General features: G+C 38.4%; 1 protein-coding gene across 1 annotated transcript; it reads left to right on the forward strand.

Annotated features, from left to right (window-relative positions):
• The first annotated feature begins 16,801 nt into the window (after positions 1–16,801).
• LOC124960175 (olfactory receptor 2D3-like) lies at positions 16,802–17,725 on the forward strand. Its single transcript, XM_047518750.1, has one exon. It carries the CDS (start codon positions 16,802–16,804, stop codon positions 17,723–17,725), a length of 924 nt encoding a protein of 307 aa, XP_047374706.1.
• Positions 17,726–18,215: the final 490 nt, after the last annotated feature.

Here is an 18,215-nt window from a genome sequence, read left to right on the forward strand (position 1 = left end):
GTATATATACACAGTGAAGTTTTAGTCAGTCATCAAAAAAGTGAAATTCTGGCATTTGCTGGTAAATGAATGGAGTTCAAGACTATCATGCTAAATGTAATAAGCCAGACCAAGAAAGTCAAAGGTCAAATTGTTTTCTCTGATATGCAGACGCTAATCCAAAATAAGAAGGGTGGGGGAGGAGAGAGAAAAACTAAAAGGGGGAGGGACGAAATCCCTTCAAAATAGAAGAAAGATCAGTAGAGAAAGGAGTTGAAGGGGAGGAAGGAGGAACAGGAAAAGGGAAGAACAACAGAATGAATCTGATCTAAAAATTTCCTATGTACTTACATGAACATATCCCAGTGAATCTCATCATCATGTATACCCACAGGACAATAATTTGAAAAATAAATAAATAACAGAAAGATGAGTAGAGTGAAGGGGACAGGGGTGGGAGAAGAGGGAAATGGGAAATACTGGGGACAGAATTAGACCAAATTATCTTTCATCCTTTTATAACTATGTCAAAATGAATTCTAATGTTGTGCATAACAATAAACAGTAAAAATTTAAAAAAATAGTTTATACAAAAATGGAAACAATTTTCTGAAACATGTAGTGTAGAAAAGCATATCTAAGAAGGGTAGTTGATACTGATCAATGCCTACATTAAGAAAAATGATCTTGAATAAACAAGTTAATGTTACATCTCAGGGTACTAGAAGATAAAGAATCAACTAAACCTGAGACTAGAAAAAGAAAGAAATAATGAAAATTAGAGAAGAAAGAAATGAAATAGAGACTAGAAAAACAATAAAAAAGATAAAGAAAAAAGTCTGAGGTAATTTTTAAAGACAAAAAATTAAAAACCTGCAGCTAAAATCAGAGAAAAAGAGAGCAGACACAAATAGAATAATATATGAAAAATTAGACATTACAACTGATGTCATGGAAATCCTAAGGAATAGAAGATACTACCATAGAAAATTATACAAGAAAAATTGAATATTCTAGAAGAAACAAATTCCTAGTGACATAAAAGTATCAATCATTCAGAAAGAGAAAATCTGAATAATTCAGCAATAAACTAAGAGATCATATTTATAATAAAAATGTCTATAAACAAAGAAAAACCTAGGACCTAGTGGATTTAGTGTTGAGTCTTACCAAACTTAAAGAATGAATATCGAGTTCCGGCCGGGAGCGTGGTGAGGAACGGAGTGCGGGCTGCTCTCGGGCCCTCGGGGGCCCTCCGGCCTCAGGCGGCGGGTGAGCTGGGGCCCGGGACAGGCCGCGGCCTCTTCCCTGCAGACATCCGGAGCTCCCGCTGCGACTGCCCACTGGCTGGCCCTGCCTGTGAAGGACCTGCGAGCCTCTCCCCCTGGCTGGATGACCTGAGGGCGGCGGCGACCTGTCGGATCCCGGCCCCTGGACCCCGCGGGCGGCCGGGTCTCGGGGCCCAGTCCTGTTCGTCCCAGCCGAAGCCGCCGCAGAGCTCGTGGCGCCTTTGGGTGGCGGCGAGCGTGGCGGGGCGAGAAGAATGGCGGCCGCCGGGACGCCGCGGAGGCCGGCAGGAGCTTCGAGGGCCCACGGAGGAGAGTGGACGCCCGAAAGCTCGGCCACGCGTTGGACGGAGGAGCCGCGCAGACGAGGCCCTCCGCGACCGCGCGGTGCGGCTCCTCCAGACGGCGCCTTGTCGGGACAGGCGGACAAAGGCCTTAACCGTCCCGGAAGGTGAGCGAAACCCGAAGACGAGGACGGGTGGAACGGTTAGCGGCCTCGGGTGGAGAGAAGCGGTCGTCACGTGCAAGCCGCCACCCTGGGAAGATTTCCCGCCCTGTGTAGAAGGCCTGTGTATATAATGTGAAAAAGCTGCTCTCAACTCGCCCCCGACCTGTTAAAACGTGTGCTGCGTCTGGACATCTCAATGTGAAGAGGTTGCCGAGGTCTGATGGTTAGAAAATAACGTCTTGTAAATGGCCTTTTGTTTTTAAAAATCGGAAATGTCTTCTGCAAGTGACTGGAATGGATTCGTTAGCTCATCTCTGGAGCTGCACGTGTCCACGTTTGTTAAGGGGGTTGGAGGACGTGGAGAAGACTTTGTGAGGAGGGGGAAGTCCTGTGCACACTGGTTTTATGTAAAAGACATTTTCCTATTGTAACCATTGTTTTGTGTGTGCATTTTATTCCTCATTACTGTATAGATAGTTGAAAATGCTAAGTACTTTTTTGGAAATATCTAAGCTTTCTAGAGGTTCTAAAGTGCCTGATATATGTTAAAAGTAGAAGTGGTAACATCCAACACGTTTTGTACATTTCTTTTGAAATTCTTATGAAATTTTTTTTGGGGGGGGGGTAGTAGCCAAACCCCCTTTTGAGTGTACAGAGTTGTGTGCTGGTCCTTGGGTGTGCCCACCCTGAGCTAAGACTTGTACCTTATGTCTATGGGTTTTGTTTTACTTGCTGTGTATATAGTGTTTATAAAGGACAAATGAATCCTAATCTGCAGCTAGTCTATCTAGATGTTAAAGAGATTGCCAGTGTATGTCAAAAGTAGAATTAATAAACAAATTTTGTATGTTTTGTGTTAAAATTCCTAGGAAGGATTGTCTTCCGAAAATTTTGAGCATTATAGCCCACTGGGTTGGTGACAGGCCAGAATGCTCGTATTTTGAAGACATTTTAAAATTAGGACTATTGTTACATGTGTGCAGTTTATTCGACTGTCGTGTACATAGTGGACAAACAGTCCTTATTTGAAATATCTAGTCTGGCTAGATGTTTAGAAGTGCCCAATGTATGTTAAATGTAGAGATAGTAAAATATCACTTTGTAAATATCTTTTTGCTAAAATTCATATGAAATAGTCTCTTGGGGAATGGAACTGTTAAATCACCTCTGTGAGCAGTATAGTACTGTCTGCACTTGTTCAGTGATGTGGAGGAGGTGGGAGGGAAGCAATTGCAAAAGGTAATATGTTAGTGTGTTCATACTTGGGACATTTTCAGACATCAATTTTCTTTGTTTCGTGCATTTTGTTTTGCTGTGTATATAATGTATATAATGGGCAAATGAGTCCCAGTTTTGCAACATCTAGTCTCTATATGTTAAAGAGGTTGCCAGTGTATAACCAAGTAGTTAGTAAAATTAGCACACTTTGTACACTTTGTGTTGAAATTCATGGGGAAGCTTGTCCTCTGTAAATGACTTCTGAATATGAATTTGTTCAGCCATCTCTAAGCACTACATATGCCTGTAATTGTCCACTGGACTGAAAGAGAGAAGGATGTGAGGATAGAAAGGTTCAAGGACAAAATGGTCATATTAGAAAATACCCCAGATTCTAACCATTGCTACGTGTGCAATTTTATTTACCAGTGCTGTGTTCATAGTGGACAGGTTCTTATGTGGAATATCTAGTCCTTCTATATATTTAGAAGTGCTTGATATATTTAAAAGTAGAAGTGGTAGAATTACAACTTTGTAAATAGCTTTTAAAAAGTGATGGGAAATACTGTTTGGAATTGTTAAGCCACCTCTGAACAGAATTCTGTCTGTACTTGTTCACTGGGTTGAGGGAGGTGGGAGGGAAGAAGTTGCAAGGGTGTTTTGTTAAGAGTGTGCTAGAAAATTTCAGCTTACCCATTGCCCTGGGATGTGCATTTCATTTAACTTTGCTGTGCTGTATATATTGTATATATACTGGACAAAGGAGTCCTAATTTTATAATATCTAGTCTCTAGATATTAAAGAGGTTGCCAATGTATGACAAAAGTAGAGTTAGTAAATTAACACATTTTGAACACTTTGTGTTAAAATTCATAGAAAGGTGGTCTTCTGAAAAGGACTTTTGGAAGTGAAATTATAACATATCATGTGACACTCAGATGTGGCACATGTGACATAGGAGGAAGAAGTGGAAGAAATGAAGGATTCTAGGCCAGAGTAATCCTACCTGGAAGACACTTTCAGATGTAACCATTGTTACATGTGTGTAGTTTATTTAACACTACTATGTAGATAGTGGACAAACTTAAGTCCTTATTTGAAACATACAGTCTTTCTAGATGTTTAGAAGTGCACAAAGTATGTTAAAAGTAGAGGTAGTAAATAAAACATTTTGTAGATATCTTTTTGTTAAAATCCATAATGAAATAACTGTCTTTTAGAAATGGAATGATCAAAACAGTTCTCTGAGCAGTACATGTTGTATTTGTGCTGTTCAGGGAGGAAGAAGGAAAAGAAAATGCAAAGGACTTTATACCAACATATTTTCTGTGAAGCAAGATTGACCATTGTCTCTTATATCTGAGTTTTGTTTTACTATGTAAATAGTGTATACAAAGGACTAGCTCAGTGCTAGACACATGCCCACCATACACAAGGTTCTGGCTTCCATCCCCAGCACTGGAGAAAAGGAAGATACATATAAATAAAATATAGCATATCAACATACTGAGGGTAAAAAATTCCATCTAGAGATGGAAATGCTAATTACCCTGATTTTATCATTATATCTCCTATACATTGAAGCATAATACAATGTCCCATAAGAAAGTACAAATATTTCAATTAAAATTTTAAAAAATAAAGAAAAATGAAAGGAAGGAAGGAAAAAATGAACACTAACAATGGAAATGAGTTGCACTGTGTCAATCCTCCACTTACAGGTAACTTAAGTGTGGTCTTTCAACTCTCAATTCTGCAATCTTTCCCTGGACAATCATTCCCTCCAGTTACAGAAGTGATACTTAGACATACCTAATAATCCTTAACATGTTGAATTAACATCTAAATCTTAAAGTGTATTCTATGAAGGAGCATGTTTTGCAAAACTAATATCTTTCCATTTACATTTAGTTCCAATGTTGTGCAGGTACATAGGAAAATATGAACATACTTTACATATAAATATATGTGTAGATACAGTAGTTCCCTCTTGTGGTTTTGCTTTATTTGATTTTAGTTACCTGTAATAAACTTTGGTCCAGCATAGCCTGAAAATCTTAAATGGAAAATTTCATGAATACACAATCATAAGTTCTGAATTATGTACTATTCTGGGTAGTGTGATAACACTGCTCACATCTTTCTTCCTCCTACCCAAAACATGAATCATTCCCTTTTATTGTGCATCCATGCTGTATATGCTACCAACTGATTCATCACTTTGCAGTTTCTCAGTTATAAGATCAATTGTCACAGAATAACATTCCTTGTGTTCAAGTAACACTTATTTTAATTAGTAAAACCTCCGAAGTCTAAAAGTAGCCATTTGGATATGCCAGAGTGAGAACATAAAGTGACTTCCTTTCACTTAAGTGAAAAGGTGAAAGTGTTCAACTTACTAAGAAAAGAAGAAATCACATGTACAGATTGCTAAAATTTACACAGTACGGTAGGATATTTTGAGAGGAAGGGGGAAAGACCACATTTACATAACTTTCTTTTAGAGCATATTGTTATGTTATGTTCTATTTTATTATTAGTTATTATTGTTCAGCTTTTATTGTGTCAAATTATTATAAGTAGGTATATACAGAGAAAAACGGTCTGTATAAAGTTCAGGCGTCCACTAGGGTCTTGGAAAGTATCACCTGCAGATAAGGGGAAGATTAATAAATTATTTTTATATATGTGCTTATGCACATGCATGTGTGTGTGTAACTATTATTTATGAAAATAGGAACTATCTGCGTTAGTCCATTTTGCATCACTGTGACAGAATATCTGAAATAAACAACTTTAAAAGAAAAAAGTTTATTTTGGCTCACAGTTTCAGAGATTTCAGCACATGGTCACTTATCTCCATTGCTTTGGGCCTGAGAAGAGGTCAAACATCATGGCTGAGAGCATACATTGGAACAAAACTGCTCACCTCATGGTAGCCAGGAAGCAGAGTCAGCTCACTTTTATAATGAAGCCCCTACCCCCAAACACATTAAACCATGAATAAATAAGTAGATTACTCTAAGATGTTAGAATCCTCTTGATCCAATCACATCCAAAGACCCCCCCCACCTATGAACACTGCTCTATTGGGGACCAAACATTTCGCACATGGCCTTTAGAGGACATTTCAGATCCAAAACATGACATTCTACAATTGTCTCCCAAAGGCTCATGTCCGTCTCATAATAAGAATGTACTGAATTCATTTCTAAGAGTCCTACAGTCTTAACAGTTCCAGCACTGCTGAAAAATTCAAGTCCAAAGCCTTCACTGAGGTGGAAGGCAAACCCTTAGTGGGGAACCCCTGCAAAAATGAAACAAACAAGAAACAACCACACACAAAACTTGTTACATACTTCCCAGATATAATAGTGCAGAGTAAACACTCTCATTCCAAAAAGGAGGAACAGGAAAATAGCAAGATAAAAATCTAGCAGGACAAATATGAAATCTTGTAGCTCCTGTTTAGCATCCAGGGCATACAGTGGTGTGAAGTGAACTTCAAAGGATTTAGACTTCCCCGATTCTATGATCTTTCTGGCTACAACCTTCCTGGCCTCTCTATTATCCTTACTATTCTTGCTGTTTGCAGATTTCTTTGATGAATGTTCCAAATTCTTTCATGACTACCTTTCTGGGATCTCAAAACTGTAGCTTCAGCCTGACTCTCACAGCTTCAATATGCATCCTTCTATCAGAGACTTCTTTCAGGAACTCCAAACCTGCCATACAATGCCTGGCCTCAGACTTGCCTTTGAAATCTCAGTGGAAACCTCCATAACTCTTGTAATTGGCATTCCTGCAAAATCAGCAGCACATGGACTCTGCCAAGGTCTACCACTAGTGGGATCAGTAACTGGACCACTTTGGACCATGGTTGCAACAGCCTCTGAGTGCCTAGACAGTTGAACATGGGAAATGAATCCCAGGAAAACAATTTCCAAGGTGACCCTGTGCAAGCATCGTGCCTTGGAACTTTCTTCTCAAAGTAGTCTTTTAAATGAGGTTACATTTTTTATATCCTTGAGCCTGTGATGGGTGGGGGTTTTGCTAATTCCTGAAGTATACAGGATGTGTCTTTCCTATTGTCTAGGTTGAAAGTACTTGGCTTCTTTTTAATGGCCTTTTAAAGATCTTTAACAACCACACCCTCCTGGACTCCCAAATTCCATGCTCCTTTTCTGGACAAATTGCAAGTGTTTCAACTCTTCCTGCTCTGCTTTTGGCTCTTAATTGTCACTGTAATTCTGGCTAAAAGCAACCAGCAATACTCATGTTTTAACATGAATGCTGTTCTGCCTTGACATTTCCTTCCTAAGATTAATTATCCTTAAACTTGACTCCACTCCAAGTTTCAGGGCATTGACATAATATAGAAAAGTTCTTTGTTAGAATGTAACACAACAGGTCTGTAGTCCAATTTTCAGTAGTCTTCATTTCCATCTTAAATATCAGCACAACCTTTACTCTCCATCTCTATCAACATTCTGGTCTGAGTCCTTGCCAGATTTTCCCATTAAAATCTACTTTAGAGCATCATAGCTTTTTTCTATTCTGCATCCCCAGATTTTTCCAAACCCCTCCCTCAAACTAATTCCAGAGGCTTCTGAATCACATCTTCAGGTATAGTTATAGAAATGACCCTGTAGAACATTTTGGTGGGGAGCATAGTGGTGTAGCAAATTTTCTCATCTCATGGCAGGAGGGAAACACGAGAGAGAAAAAGAGAGAGAGAGAGAGAGAGAGAGAGAGAGAGAGAGAGAGAGAGAGATTTAGATCCTACTATACCCTTCAAGGGCACACCCATAATTACTTCTTCCCACCAGGCTCCACTTCCTAACCTTTCCTCACTTACCAATAGCACCCTCAGCTGAGCACCAGGTCTTCAACACATGAGCTATTGGGTTATATTTAAGATTCAAACCGTAGCACCATCTAAAATGGCAAAATGTGCTTAATTATTCTAAAAGGGCCTACCTTTTCCCACTTGATGCATAAGCCATGACCCTAAACATAGACAAGGAATTGTTAACCACTGTTGCCCCCGAGTCTTCAAAAGACATCCAAATAGACCAGTCAATGACTCTCCCAATTAGGAGTTTTTGTTTTCACGGTTGATATGTGTGATATGTTGCTTTTATTTCTTTAGACTGAACTTCAATAGTTCGCTGCTCTTCTTTGTAGACCATCCTTGGCACTTATTCCAATCCCCATAGTTTCCCACCTTATCAAGGAAACTATTTATCTAGTACTATACCTAAGGACTTTGGTTGGTTCTCTCTGAAACCTAAATTTGACTTCATGATTCTTGATCTTTGTGTTTTCTCTCTTGGCCACTGTCCTTTCTTATGCCTTCATTGTCTCTACCATCCTGCACATACCCTCAGCCACCAGGCAGCGGAAGGCCTTCCCCACCTGCGCATCTCACCTTACAGTGGTGGTCATCTTGTGCACATCAGTGATCTTGATGTATGTCTGACCTTGGGTCATTGCTTCAGTTAATTATAACAAATTGATTTTAGCCATATTTGCAGTCTTCTTTCCCATGACAGCTTGAGGAACAAGGAGGTCAAGGATGACATTAGAAAAACCATAGCTAGTGGCTGAGCCCTTATCTTGAGATTCTCTTCACTGAAGACACAGACCTTCTGCCTTTCATCATTTAACTTTAACCACAAAAAGCACCTTCACTAAAGGAGAGTCTAAGATTGCAAACACACTGACTTAGAACCATGATTTAGGGTCATGGAATTAGAGAAAAATAAAAATCCTTCTTTCTGTCAGATGTTCATTAAATACTGCCTTTATGAAGCAGTCAATGAAGTAGTCAAAACTCTGAGATATTTATTAGTAAAATGGTTATGATTTTATTGTTTATGCAGAACATGTTAAGAAATAATCAGTTACTATCCACTTTTAGACTTCTGTCAGGAAGTTTAGTTCATTTTAATTGTTTCATTTTAAAAGTCCTCTATCTTAGGAAGAGTGCTATTATGGATTGGATGTGAGGTGTTCCCCAAAAAGCTTACATGCAAGACAATGCAAGAAGGTTCAGAGGAGAAATGATTGGGTTTTGAGAGTCTTAACCTAATCAGTTAATTAATTCATGATGGGATTAACTGAGTGGTAACTGGAGGCAGGTAGGGTGTGGCTGGAGGAGGTGGGAAATAGGGCATGATTTTGGAGTACATATATATTTGTACTTGGTGAGTGGAGTCCCTTTCTGCTTCCTGATCACTGTGAGGTAAGCTGCTTCCCTCCACCACCCTCTCCTGCCATGATGTTCAGCCTCTCATTGAGCCCCAAGAAATAGAGATGGTCTTGTATGTGCTAAGACCTCTGAACCATGAGCCCTCAGATAAACCTTTCCTCCTTTACAGTTGTGCTGGTTGGGTCATTTAGTCACAGCAGTGAAAGCTGATTAAAACAGGTGCACAAAGAGAAGTTTTGCTACATACAATGTCCTAGATCTGGCCTGTTCATTGCTTTGAAGGGGATTGAAGACTGGATCCCTTTATAATCAACCGAGCTTATTGATATCTCATTTTGATTATTTTTAAAAGTTAGAAAGATGAGAGATAAATTTCCTTCAGATTCTAATAGACACATTATAAAACAGTATAAGGAAAAGTGTGCGCGCGTGTGTGTGTATATGTGTGTGTGTGTGTGTGTGTGTGTGTGTGTGTGTGTGTGTAAGTTCACGTTTTAATTTCCTTCTTTGTTGGAACTTTCGCATATAGTATTTTGGATAAAATAAAAGACAGACTGTAGGGAAATTAGTGGGTGTTCATTAAAACCCATTCCTTTTCAGGTAAAGGAAGCATTTGCCTTGTCAAAACCAAGTGTTTGCTTAGATGCCACTTGACCTGGATGTGAACAATTTTCCCAGGTTCCCCAGAACATCCACCTTCTGATTTGCTTTTCTTTTGATTTTCAAAAGGTGAATGCAAGATCCTGTTAAGTAGTTTAAACTTTTATTTGGCTATTACAAATTAGTAAAAGAGAGATTCTGACTCAGAAATATTGAATGAGTGAATTAATAAAATATGGTCTTCTAAGAGTTTAAGAATGATAGTTTCAACACTTTGGAAAATGTATTTCATGTTTTAATTACACTATTTGATTTATGCACCATCTATTCTTTAATGAATTAATTTTGTCCTTACCTTTCCTTGCCATTTTGTATTTGGTTTTATGTAATGCCAGATGGGATTGCTTTATTTATTTTTATATAGATTAAGATGCTTTACAAACTATGATAATTTCTAATTAATCTAAGTCTGTTAGATTCTCCTGGCTTTCCTTACTTTTGGCCCAAACCTAGTGTTTTTCTAATGATAAAGTACCATTTTTCTTTACTCAAAATATAGCCTTATGAGCCATGATCCATACAGGGTCACTATAAGTAATCTAAGATGCTTTGTCTTGAATCATATAATTTTTACCTCAATCTTAGAATATTCTGATATTTTGGTCAAAAAAGAGAAAATTTTGCCCCATGTATTTTTGTCTGAAAATCTTTATTAATCACTAATGGACAACTACTGTTGTTTTGAAAATTGTTCTTATCATAATCTCATAACAAAAAATGATGAGTAGGTGAGGTAATAAGTTAGACTGTTTTAATATATTCTACAATATACACATATATCAAAACATCACATTGTATCCCATAAATATATATAATTATTGTTTATTAATGAAAAATGCTTTTAAACTTTAATTCAACAGCTCTGGAAGCATTCATTGTAACTTAACTATGACCTATATTTGGAAAATAGCATTCCTTTTCTGATCTAGACAATCTGTTTTTTTTTTTTTTTTTTTTGGCACCTGGGATTGAACCTAGGGGCACTTAAACACTGAGCCACATCCCAAGCTTTTCCAAGCTTTTCTGTATTTTTATTTAGAGACAGAATCTCTCTGTGTTGCTTAGTGCCTCATTGAGTTGCTGAGACTGCCTTTGAATTCACAATCCTCCTGACTCATTCAGTCTTCCCAGCCACTGGGATTACAGGGTGTGCCATCTCAACAGGCCTAGACCATTTTTAAGGTATTATATATTACCAGGGATAAGGAGACAAGTATATAGGGTGTTATTTGTTCAATTGGTATTGTCACAGTTATACAGAAGATTTAATTCTGAAGATCTGTTGTACAACTTAGTGCCTATATTTAACAATAAAGGTTTTGTCCACTTCAAAATATGTTGAGGGTAGATCTTTTGCAAAGTGTTCTTAACACACACACACATACACACACACACAAACTGAAGGACACAAGGCAACTTTTGAAGATAATGAATGTGTTTATTACCTTGACTGTGGTAATGGTAACACAAGTATATAAATATGCATGCATCAAATTTTTTATGCTTCCGAAACATCTTTTAATCTATAATTTCCCTCCCTAATTTATTTATTTATTTTTAATGTTTTTATTTTTACAGACTGCATTTTGATTCATTGTAGACAAATGAGGTACAACTTTTCATTTCTATGATGTGGATTCACACCATTCATGTAATCATACATGTACATAGGGTAATAGTGTCTAAGTTCACTATCTTTCCTTCCCCCATTCCTCCTGCCCCATTTCCCTCTCCACAATCCAAAGTCCCTCCATTCTTCTCTTACCCCCCTGCCACCCCACTCCTCTCTATTATGTATAATCATCCACTTATCAGAAAAAACATTTGACCTTTGTTTTTTTGGGATTGGCTTATTTTACTTAGCATGATATTCTCCAACTCCATCCATTTACCAGCAAATACCATAATTTTATTCTTCTTTATGGCTGGGTAGTATTCCATTGTGTTTATATAGCACAGTTTCTTTATCCATTTATCAGTTGAAGGACATCTAGGTTGGTTCCACAATCTAAATATTATAAATTGAGCAGTTATAAAGATTGATGTGACTGCCTTATTGTAGTATACTAATTTTAAGTACATACATCAAAATTTTTAAGTACATACATCAAAATTTTATCATTCATTATATATAACTTTTGCATACCAACTATATCTCAATAAAACTGGGAAGAAGAAAAAAAAGAAAGTTACATATACTACTCGTATCTACATATATATATACACTATAAATATATACTACTCATATCTACTCATATATATGTATATATATATACATATATATATACTCTGTGTCCTTATATATTTTCTATTTGCTTGACAAATTGAATGTCCAAGTGTCATGGTTTGATTGTGAGGTGTCCTCCCAAAAGCTTCTGGGTAAATGCAGGAAATGTTCAGAGGTAAAGTGATAGACTTGGGAGAGCTGTGACCTAATCATCCCACCCTGGTTGAAGGGATTGGGTGGTAACTGAGGCAGGTGGGGTGTGGCTAGAGGAGGTGGGACCCTGGGGTGTGGCCTGGCAGGGCATCTTCCCTCTTGCCTCTTTCTCTCTTACCTCTCTCCTTCCTGACCCTGCCATGAGATGAGCAGCTTTCCTCCACTGGCCATTTCCCCCAGGATGTGCTGCCTCACCTTGGACCTAGAGTGATGACCTTGACCATCTATGAACTGGGATACCTGAAACTGTGAGCATCAAATAAATTTTCCCTCCTTTAAATAGGTTCTTTCAGGTATTTTGGTCAGTGACTAAAAGCTACTTAAAATACCAAGGGAATCATCTTACTGCCTCTGTAACAGTGCACATTTCGGTTTCCTTTTACTGCTATGGGTTTACCTTGGATACTTCTTTTATTTTAATGTTTTAGATATTTTATTTAGGTGTTTGATATATATGAAAAGGGGGAAAAAAAGAAAAGAAATAAATAATTCTTTTCCAGTAAGCCTATTTTTATTCACCTTTGTAATTTTCAGGATTTGGTTAATCTAATCTGTCATTATTCTTGAGTCAAGATGAAGAAATCCTTTCATGACCTATTGGCCTGATCTTAACAAGGTTAACTTCCCCTATAGAAACTCACCCAGGACCAGGGTCATACATTGGGAAGTGGTACAGGATGAGGTAAGAGCCACTGCCTTAGGAGTAGACCAAGATTAGAGTGCAGGTGATTTCAGTTCTGTTTGACCTTAGCCTTGTAAGCACGAGGGCGCATAAATGACCGAGGCAGGGAGCAGGTCTCGGTCAGCAAGCTCCCCTTTATTCAGCTATGGGGTCAATCAGACAAACAACTGATGTGGCTCATTTTCAGGGGTAAAATGGCTGTTGACCATGAAGTTTTGGGCTTTATATACAGCTTTAGAGCCAGGCCTGGGGGGAGTTAGTTACTTTTGGTGGGCCCTTTTGGTGGGCAGGGGACAGCGGACAGGCCCAGGTCATGGGAGGAGTATTGGTGGCAGGATCATTTAGGGCAGAGCAAGAAGACAGGTAGGTAACCATACTTTTCAAGACTAGTCACTAACCTCTTTAAATTTTTTTCTTTCATATTCATTCAATTTAACAGACAAGTTATCAAATCCTATACATGCTGTATCAATATCTAATAATGACCAAAGAGTTAAGTACTTAGAATTAAAATACTCTTGATGATAAAACATATCAGTTATAAATAATTATTTCACTGGTTGTCTTAATAAAGGTAGTTGGGCAAAGTATAGTAATATATATGATAAAGGATTATAAAAAGTTTTGTGTAAATAGAAATAAATATTGATGAAACAATTGCGACATTGAGCAATTTCAATACAGCATACCCAGCCAGGCACGGTGGTGCATGCCTATTATCGCAGAGGCTTGGGAGGTTGAGGCAGGAGGATCGAGAGTTCAAAGCCAGCCTCAGGAACTTATCGAGGTCCTAAGCTACTCAGAGAGACCCTGTATGAAAATAGAAAATAAAAAAGGCTGGGGATGTGATTTAGAGGTTAAGTGCCCCTGTGTTCAATTCCTGGTAACAACAAAACAACAAACAAAAATATCGATGTAGCATATCCTAGAACAATATTGTCTATTCCTACATCTAGAAAATGATTCAAGTATTTGAATCTTACAGAAATTTTCTCAGACATGTTTTAAAATACTAGCTAAAATTACTTAATACTGGCCATGAAATCCTCAAATAAATAATAATTTAAGCCTATTTTACTAGGGAACCACTGGAAAGGGGTGCATATTTTCATTTCTCAGACAATTTAAGTTTAAGGATGCAAGATGCCCCCCTCACCTACTTTACATTCTTGATTCTGCTGTCAGAGAAAGAAGGGACAGGTTTGGGTGATTTCTTGCATTTCTCTGATGCTCAGAGCATACAAAACTTTTTCACTGTTTGGGGATGGGTTAGAAATTAAAGGAGATTTGCAGAATTCAATTTAGGATTACAAATAAACAAAACAAATGTCCCAAGGTATCTCATTGTGTGAAGAGGTAATAAAATGAGTATTCTCAAGAGAACCCCAGGGACTCTCTTGTTTACATCACCTCTCAGGACCTCAATCTTTTAACAGTTTTACTTAGAAAAATATTCAGTTCAGTGTTGGTGCTTGAAAAATAACTGTTTTCTTCTGGCAAGAACACAGCAAGAGGTTGGAATAGAAACCACTGCAAAATCTGTTTTGTGCCCAGCGGTCAGGAGAGAAGGTTGGATGTCCTGAGACTGTTAACTGTGCATCTACAGCTTAGATCTGGATATCTACTGTATTTCATGTGAGATCCCCTCATCCCTAGTTCCTCTGCTCTAGAACAAACTCTTCCCAGACTTCAGGTAAGAGGGAAGATCCTGAAGTGACTAGGAAGGAAGATTTTGAAAGAAGTAAGATTCTCAAAAATCAGAAATCTTGGGTGTGTCCTGAGAGAAGGCTAAATCCTCATTTTTACAACCCATAGTCTATTTGGGAGAGGAGATTTTTCTTTTTACAAATTTCTCTAGAATCCTCAACCCTAGACATCTTGCTACTGGGCTCTTCATGATGGGGTCAATTTAAGTACTAAGTCCTGAGAAATCAAAAGAGTCATTTCCTCAAACCAGCTATGCCTCTCCACAATTTCCCTATTCCCTGACCTTTCAGTCCTTTCAACATTATTGTTCTCTTCCTTTTTCACCTTTCGTGTACTCTCTCCTTGATGTGACTCACTAAACTTGTAAGGCTCTGCCTCAGATGTAAGAGAGCTTCCTGACACTGGTCGCTGTTGTCTGGGCAGTGGGAGGGAGCCAGAGCTTGATGAGCACTCCTGGGAGCATGAGGGGACTTAAGCACCAGCACCAGAGTCCTCCCAGCATCAGTACACTCCCTCTGGGGTTAGAATGAGAAGTAGAAAAGACTTGCAAATTTGGGGTCTCTTCCTATTTTCACTTAGGACTGCCAATGTTGCCCTCTCATCTATGTAAGCATTCCAGCTGATGTTATCTTGTGATTTTCCTTATCACAGGATCTCTTTGTTCCAAGGATCACCTAGCTGGATCAGCATCTGCTCTTCTAATTTCCTGCAGTGCTTTAGATGGAATGAACAGTGCTTAGGAAAAAGAGGAAATATGTGTGTGGCATTGCCTGCATGTGGAGGAGGAGTCCATTCATGCCCTCAAAGCCAAGGACCTCTGGTAAGTTAGGCTAGACTGAATTCAATGGAGATGAAAATTCTTTAATAGAAATTTGTCACCCTGTGGTCTTGAAATCAAGTCACTCTTGGCAGCTCATGAGCCAGTGGTTCATCAAAATGGTTCTGTTCATACTTACCCTATACTTCCAGCTAGACATAGGGTCTAATGTGTGAAGGGAGAAAAATTTAGATCTTTGAAGTCTTTGACGTTTCTCTATCTTAAGATGGTCCTGCCCAAAGGTTGACTTTTGGCTCCAATCAACTTCGTCCTAAATGGCGGTTTTAAGACTAATACTTCAATCTTTCCCAGAGATCTCACGACACCTCTGAGTCCCAGTCATCTTCTACCTTCTCCAATTCTTTCAATCATTTGCTTACTCATTAAATGCTTGGATCCAGTCATACATTTTTTGTTCTACATGTACAGCAAAATATAGAATTTGGATCGTCTGACAGGCTTCAGAGCATCAGATGAGTGCCTGATTTCCTACCAATGCACTGAACCAGCACACATTCTAAATGAAACTGCAGCATCAATGATGTCACACAGTGTTATGTCACGTAAGACATTACAAGTATGCAGACAGTTGTTGTGGCTGCATTTGTTCTCCATGAAGGTCTCCACAGTGTGTGGTGCTGCCTATGACTAACTACCTGTTTATGGTTTTGGCTGCCCAATAGAGGACCCTTCCTGCCTCACCCTTGAGCATCACCATCACAATCAAGGATTATTTCTCTGATCCAATGAAGAATTTAGGAAAGAACAAGGACTGTGGATTATAGCACAAGGACTGTGGATTAAACTTGTCTCTTAATTGCCTTTTTTTTCTTGAAAAGTTGATAGATAATCCACTGGAAAGAAAATGTAAAGTTGACTATTTAAATCTGATATGTGGTGAAATTAAATGTAAATTCTGTGCTATAATCAGTAAACTGGAAAGTAAACTACAATTAGGGCTTTCTAGTAGAGGGTCAATTCCTTAATTTTTTTTCAAATCCATGTAATAGACCCTTTTTTCTTTGGCTCAGATGAATAATGTAATTTTCCAAGAAGATATTTCCTAGTATTATCCACACAATTGTCAAACAATGACTATGATTTATAGTACTCTCCCAGCAAGGATCACTAAGAGGGTATAATGCTGGTGTAACTATCAACCAAAGGGCCCCAAGTGAAATATAGGGATGGGAAATTTGAAAATCCAGTGTCTTACATATTTATAGGAATTTAAAAAATCAAGTGCATTTATTCTTTCAATGAGAGCCTCATTTACTGGATTTGGTACTCCACCATGATCAAAGTTTGATTATTCTATAGATGCTAATCTGTAGACAGGCATACCAATCAATGGGCAGAGAAAACAAAACTTATCTGACTGAATTCATCCTGCTGGGCCTTTCTTCAGATCAACAGACCCAGATCCTGCTGTTCGTGGTGTTTCTCCTCATCTACCTGCTAACTGTGCTTGGGAACCTGCTTATCATACTCCTAATTCACATTGACTCTCGGCTTCATACACCAATGTACTTCTTCCTCAAAAATCTGTCACTTACTGATCTCTGTTTCTCTACAACAATTGTTCCGAAGATGCTATCCCATTTCCTGGTTACAAGAAAGACCATTTCATTTACTGGGTGCTCAACTCAGATGTTCTTCTTTCTAGTAATGGGGTGCACTGAAAGTTCACTTCTAGCAGTGATGTCCTATGACCGCTATGTGGCAGTCTGCAAGCCCCTGCACTATTCCACCATCATGACTCAGAGGGTTTGTGTTTTGCTAGTCATAGGGTCCTGGGTTAGTGGGGTATTTGTGTCTTTAGTAGATACTACTTTTACTCTATGTCTCCCATACCAAGGGCCAAATATGATTAATCATTATTTTTGTGAGCCTCCTGCGCTTTTGAAGCTGGCTTCAGAAGAAACCTACAAAGCTGAGATGGTTATCTTTGCAATGGGTGTGGTAATCCTCCTAGGTCCTGCCTCTCTCATTCTTTTCTCCTACTGCAATATTATCTCTACTGTGATCCAAATACAGTCAGGGGAAGGGAGGCTTAAGTTCTTCTCTACCTGTGGTTCCCATTTTATTGTTGTTATCTTCTTCTATGGGTCAACCATATTTACTTACATGCAGCCAAATTCAAAGAAAATGAATGAGGGGGATAAGGTGATCTCAGTGTTCTACTCAGTCATTACTTCCATGATGAACCCATTCATTTATAGCCTAAGGAACAAGGATGTGAAGGAGGCATTAAAGAAAGTACTTAGAAGATAGAACCTATTTGAGGCAGTGATCCTTCTATTGGTATATAATCAGGAGTATGAAGACATTAGAAAGTTCAACAGTTTCAACAGCTGTTATTCTGAATGATCTCTAATCTGAGAACAGTACCCAAGGCATACAGGTCCTCTTACACATCTATGAATGTTTCCATGTTTGTCTATTGCAGTCTTGCTAAAGTTTTATTCTCTATGACCACAGTTCATTTGCATGGTGACAGCTTATTGACTACTATATTGAAAGTTTAAAAAAATAGTGAACAAGCTTTTCATTTATGTGGACTTATTGGTGCATCAATCCATTTTCATATAGGAATATTTCCTTTTGCTCTAAGCTCAATAATTACTTGCTAACCTCATCTCATGGCAGTATCATTCATAGCCAATCATGGATCTTGAAATCCTGACAGATATTAAAAGAATAGATTCTACAATTTCCTGTAAGAAAAATATTAATTTTTTTTCCCAAGAAACTCTAATAGTAC

This window comes from Sciurus carolinensis, chromosome 11 (assembly GCF_902686445.1).
Source record: "Sciurus carolinensis chromosome 11, mSciCar1.2, whole genome shotgun sequence".
NCBI classification, from domain to species: Eukaryota; Metazoa; Chordata; class Mammalia; order Rodentia; family Sciuridae; genus Sciurus; species Sciurus carolinensis.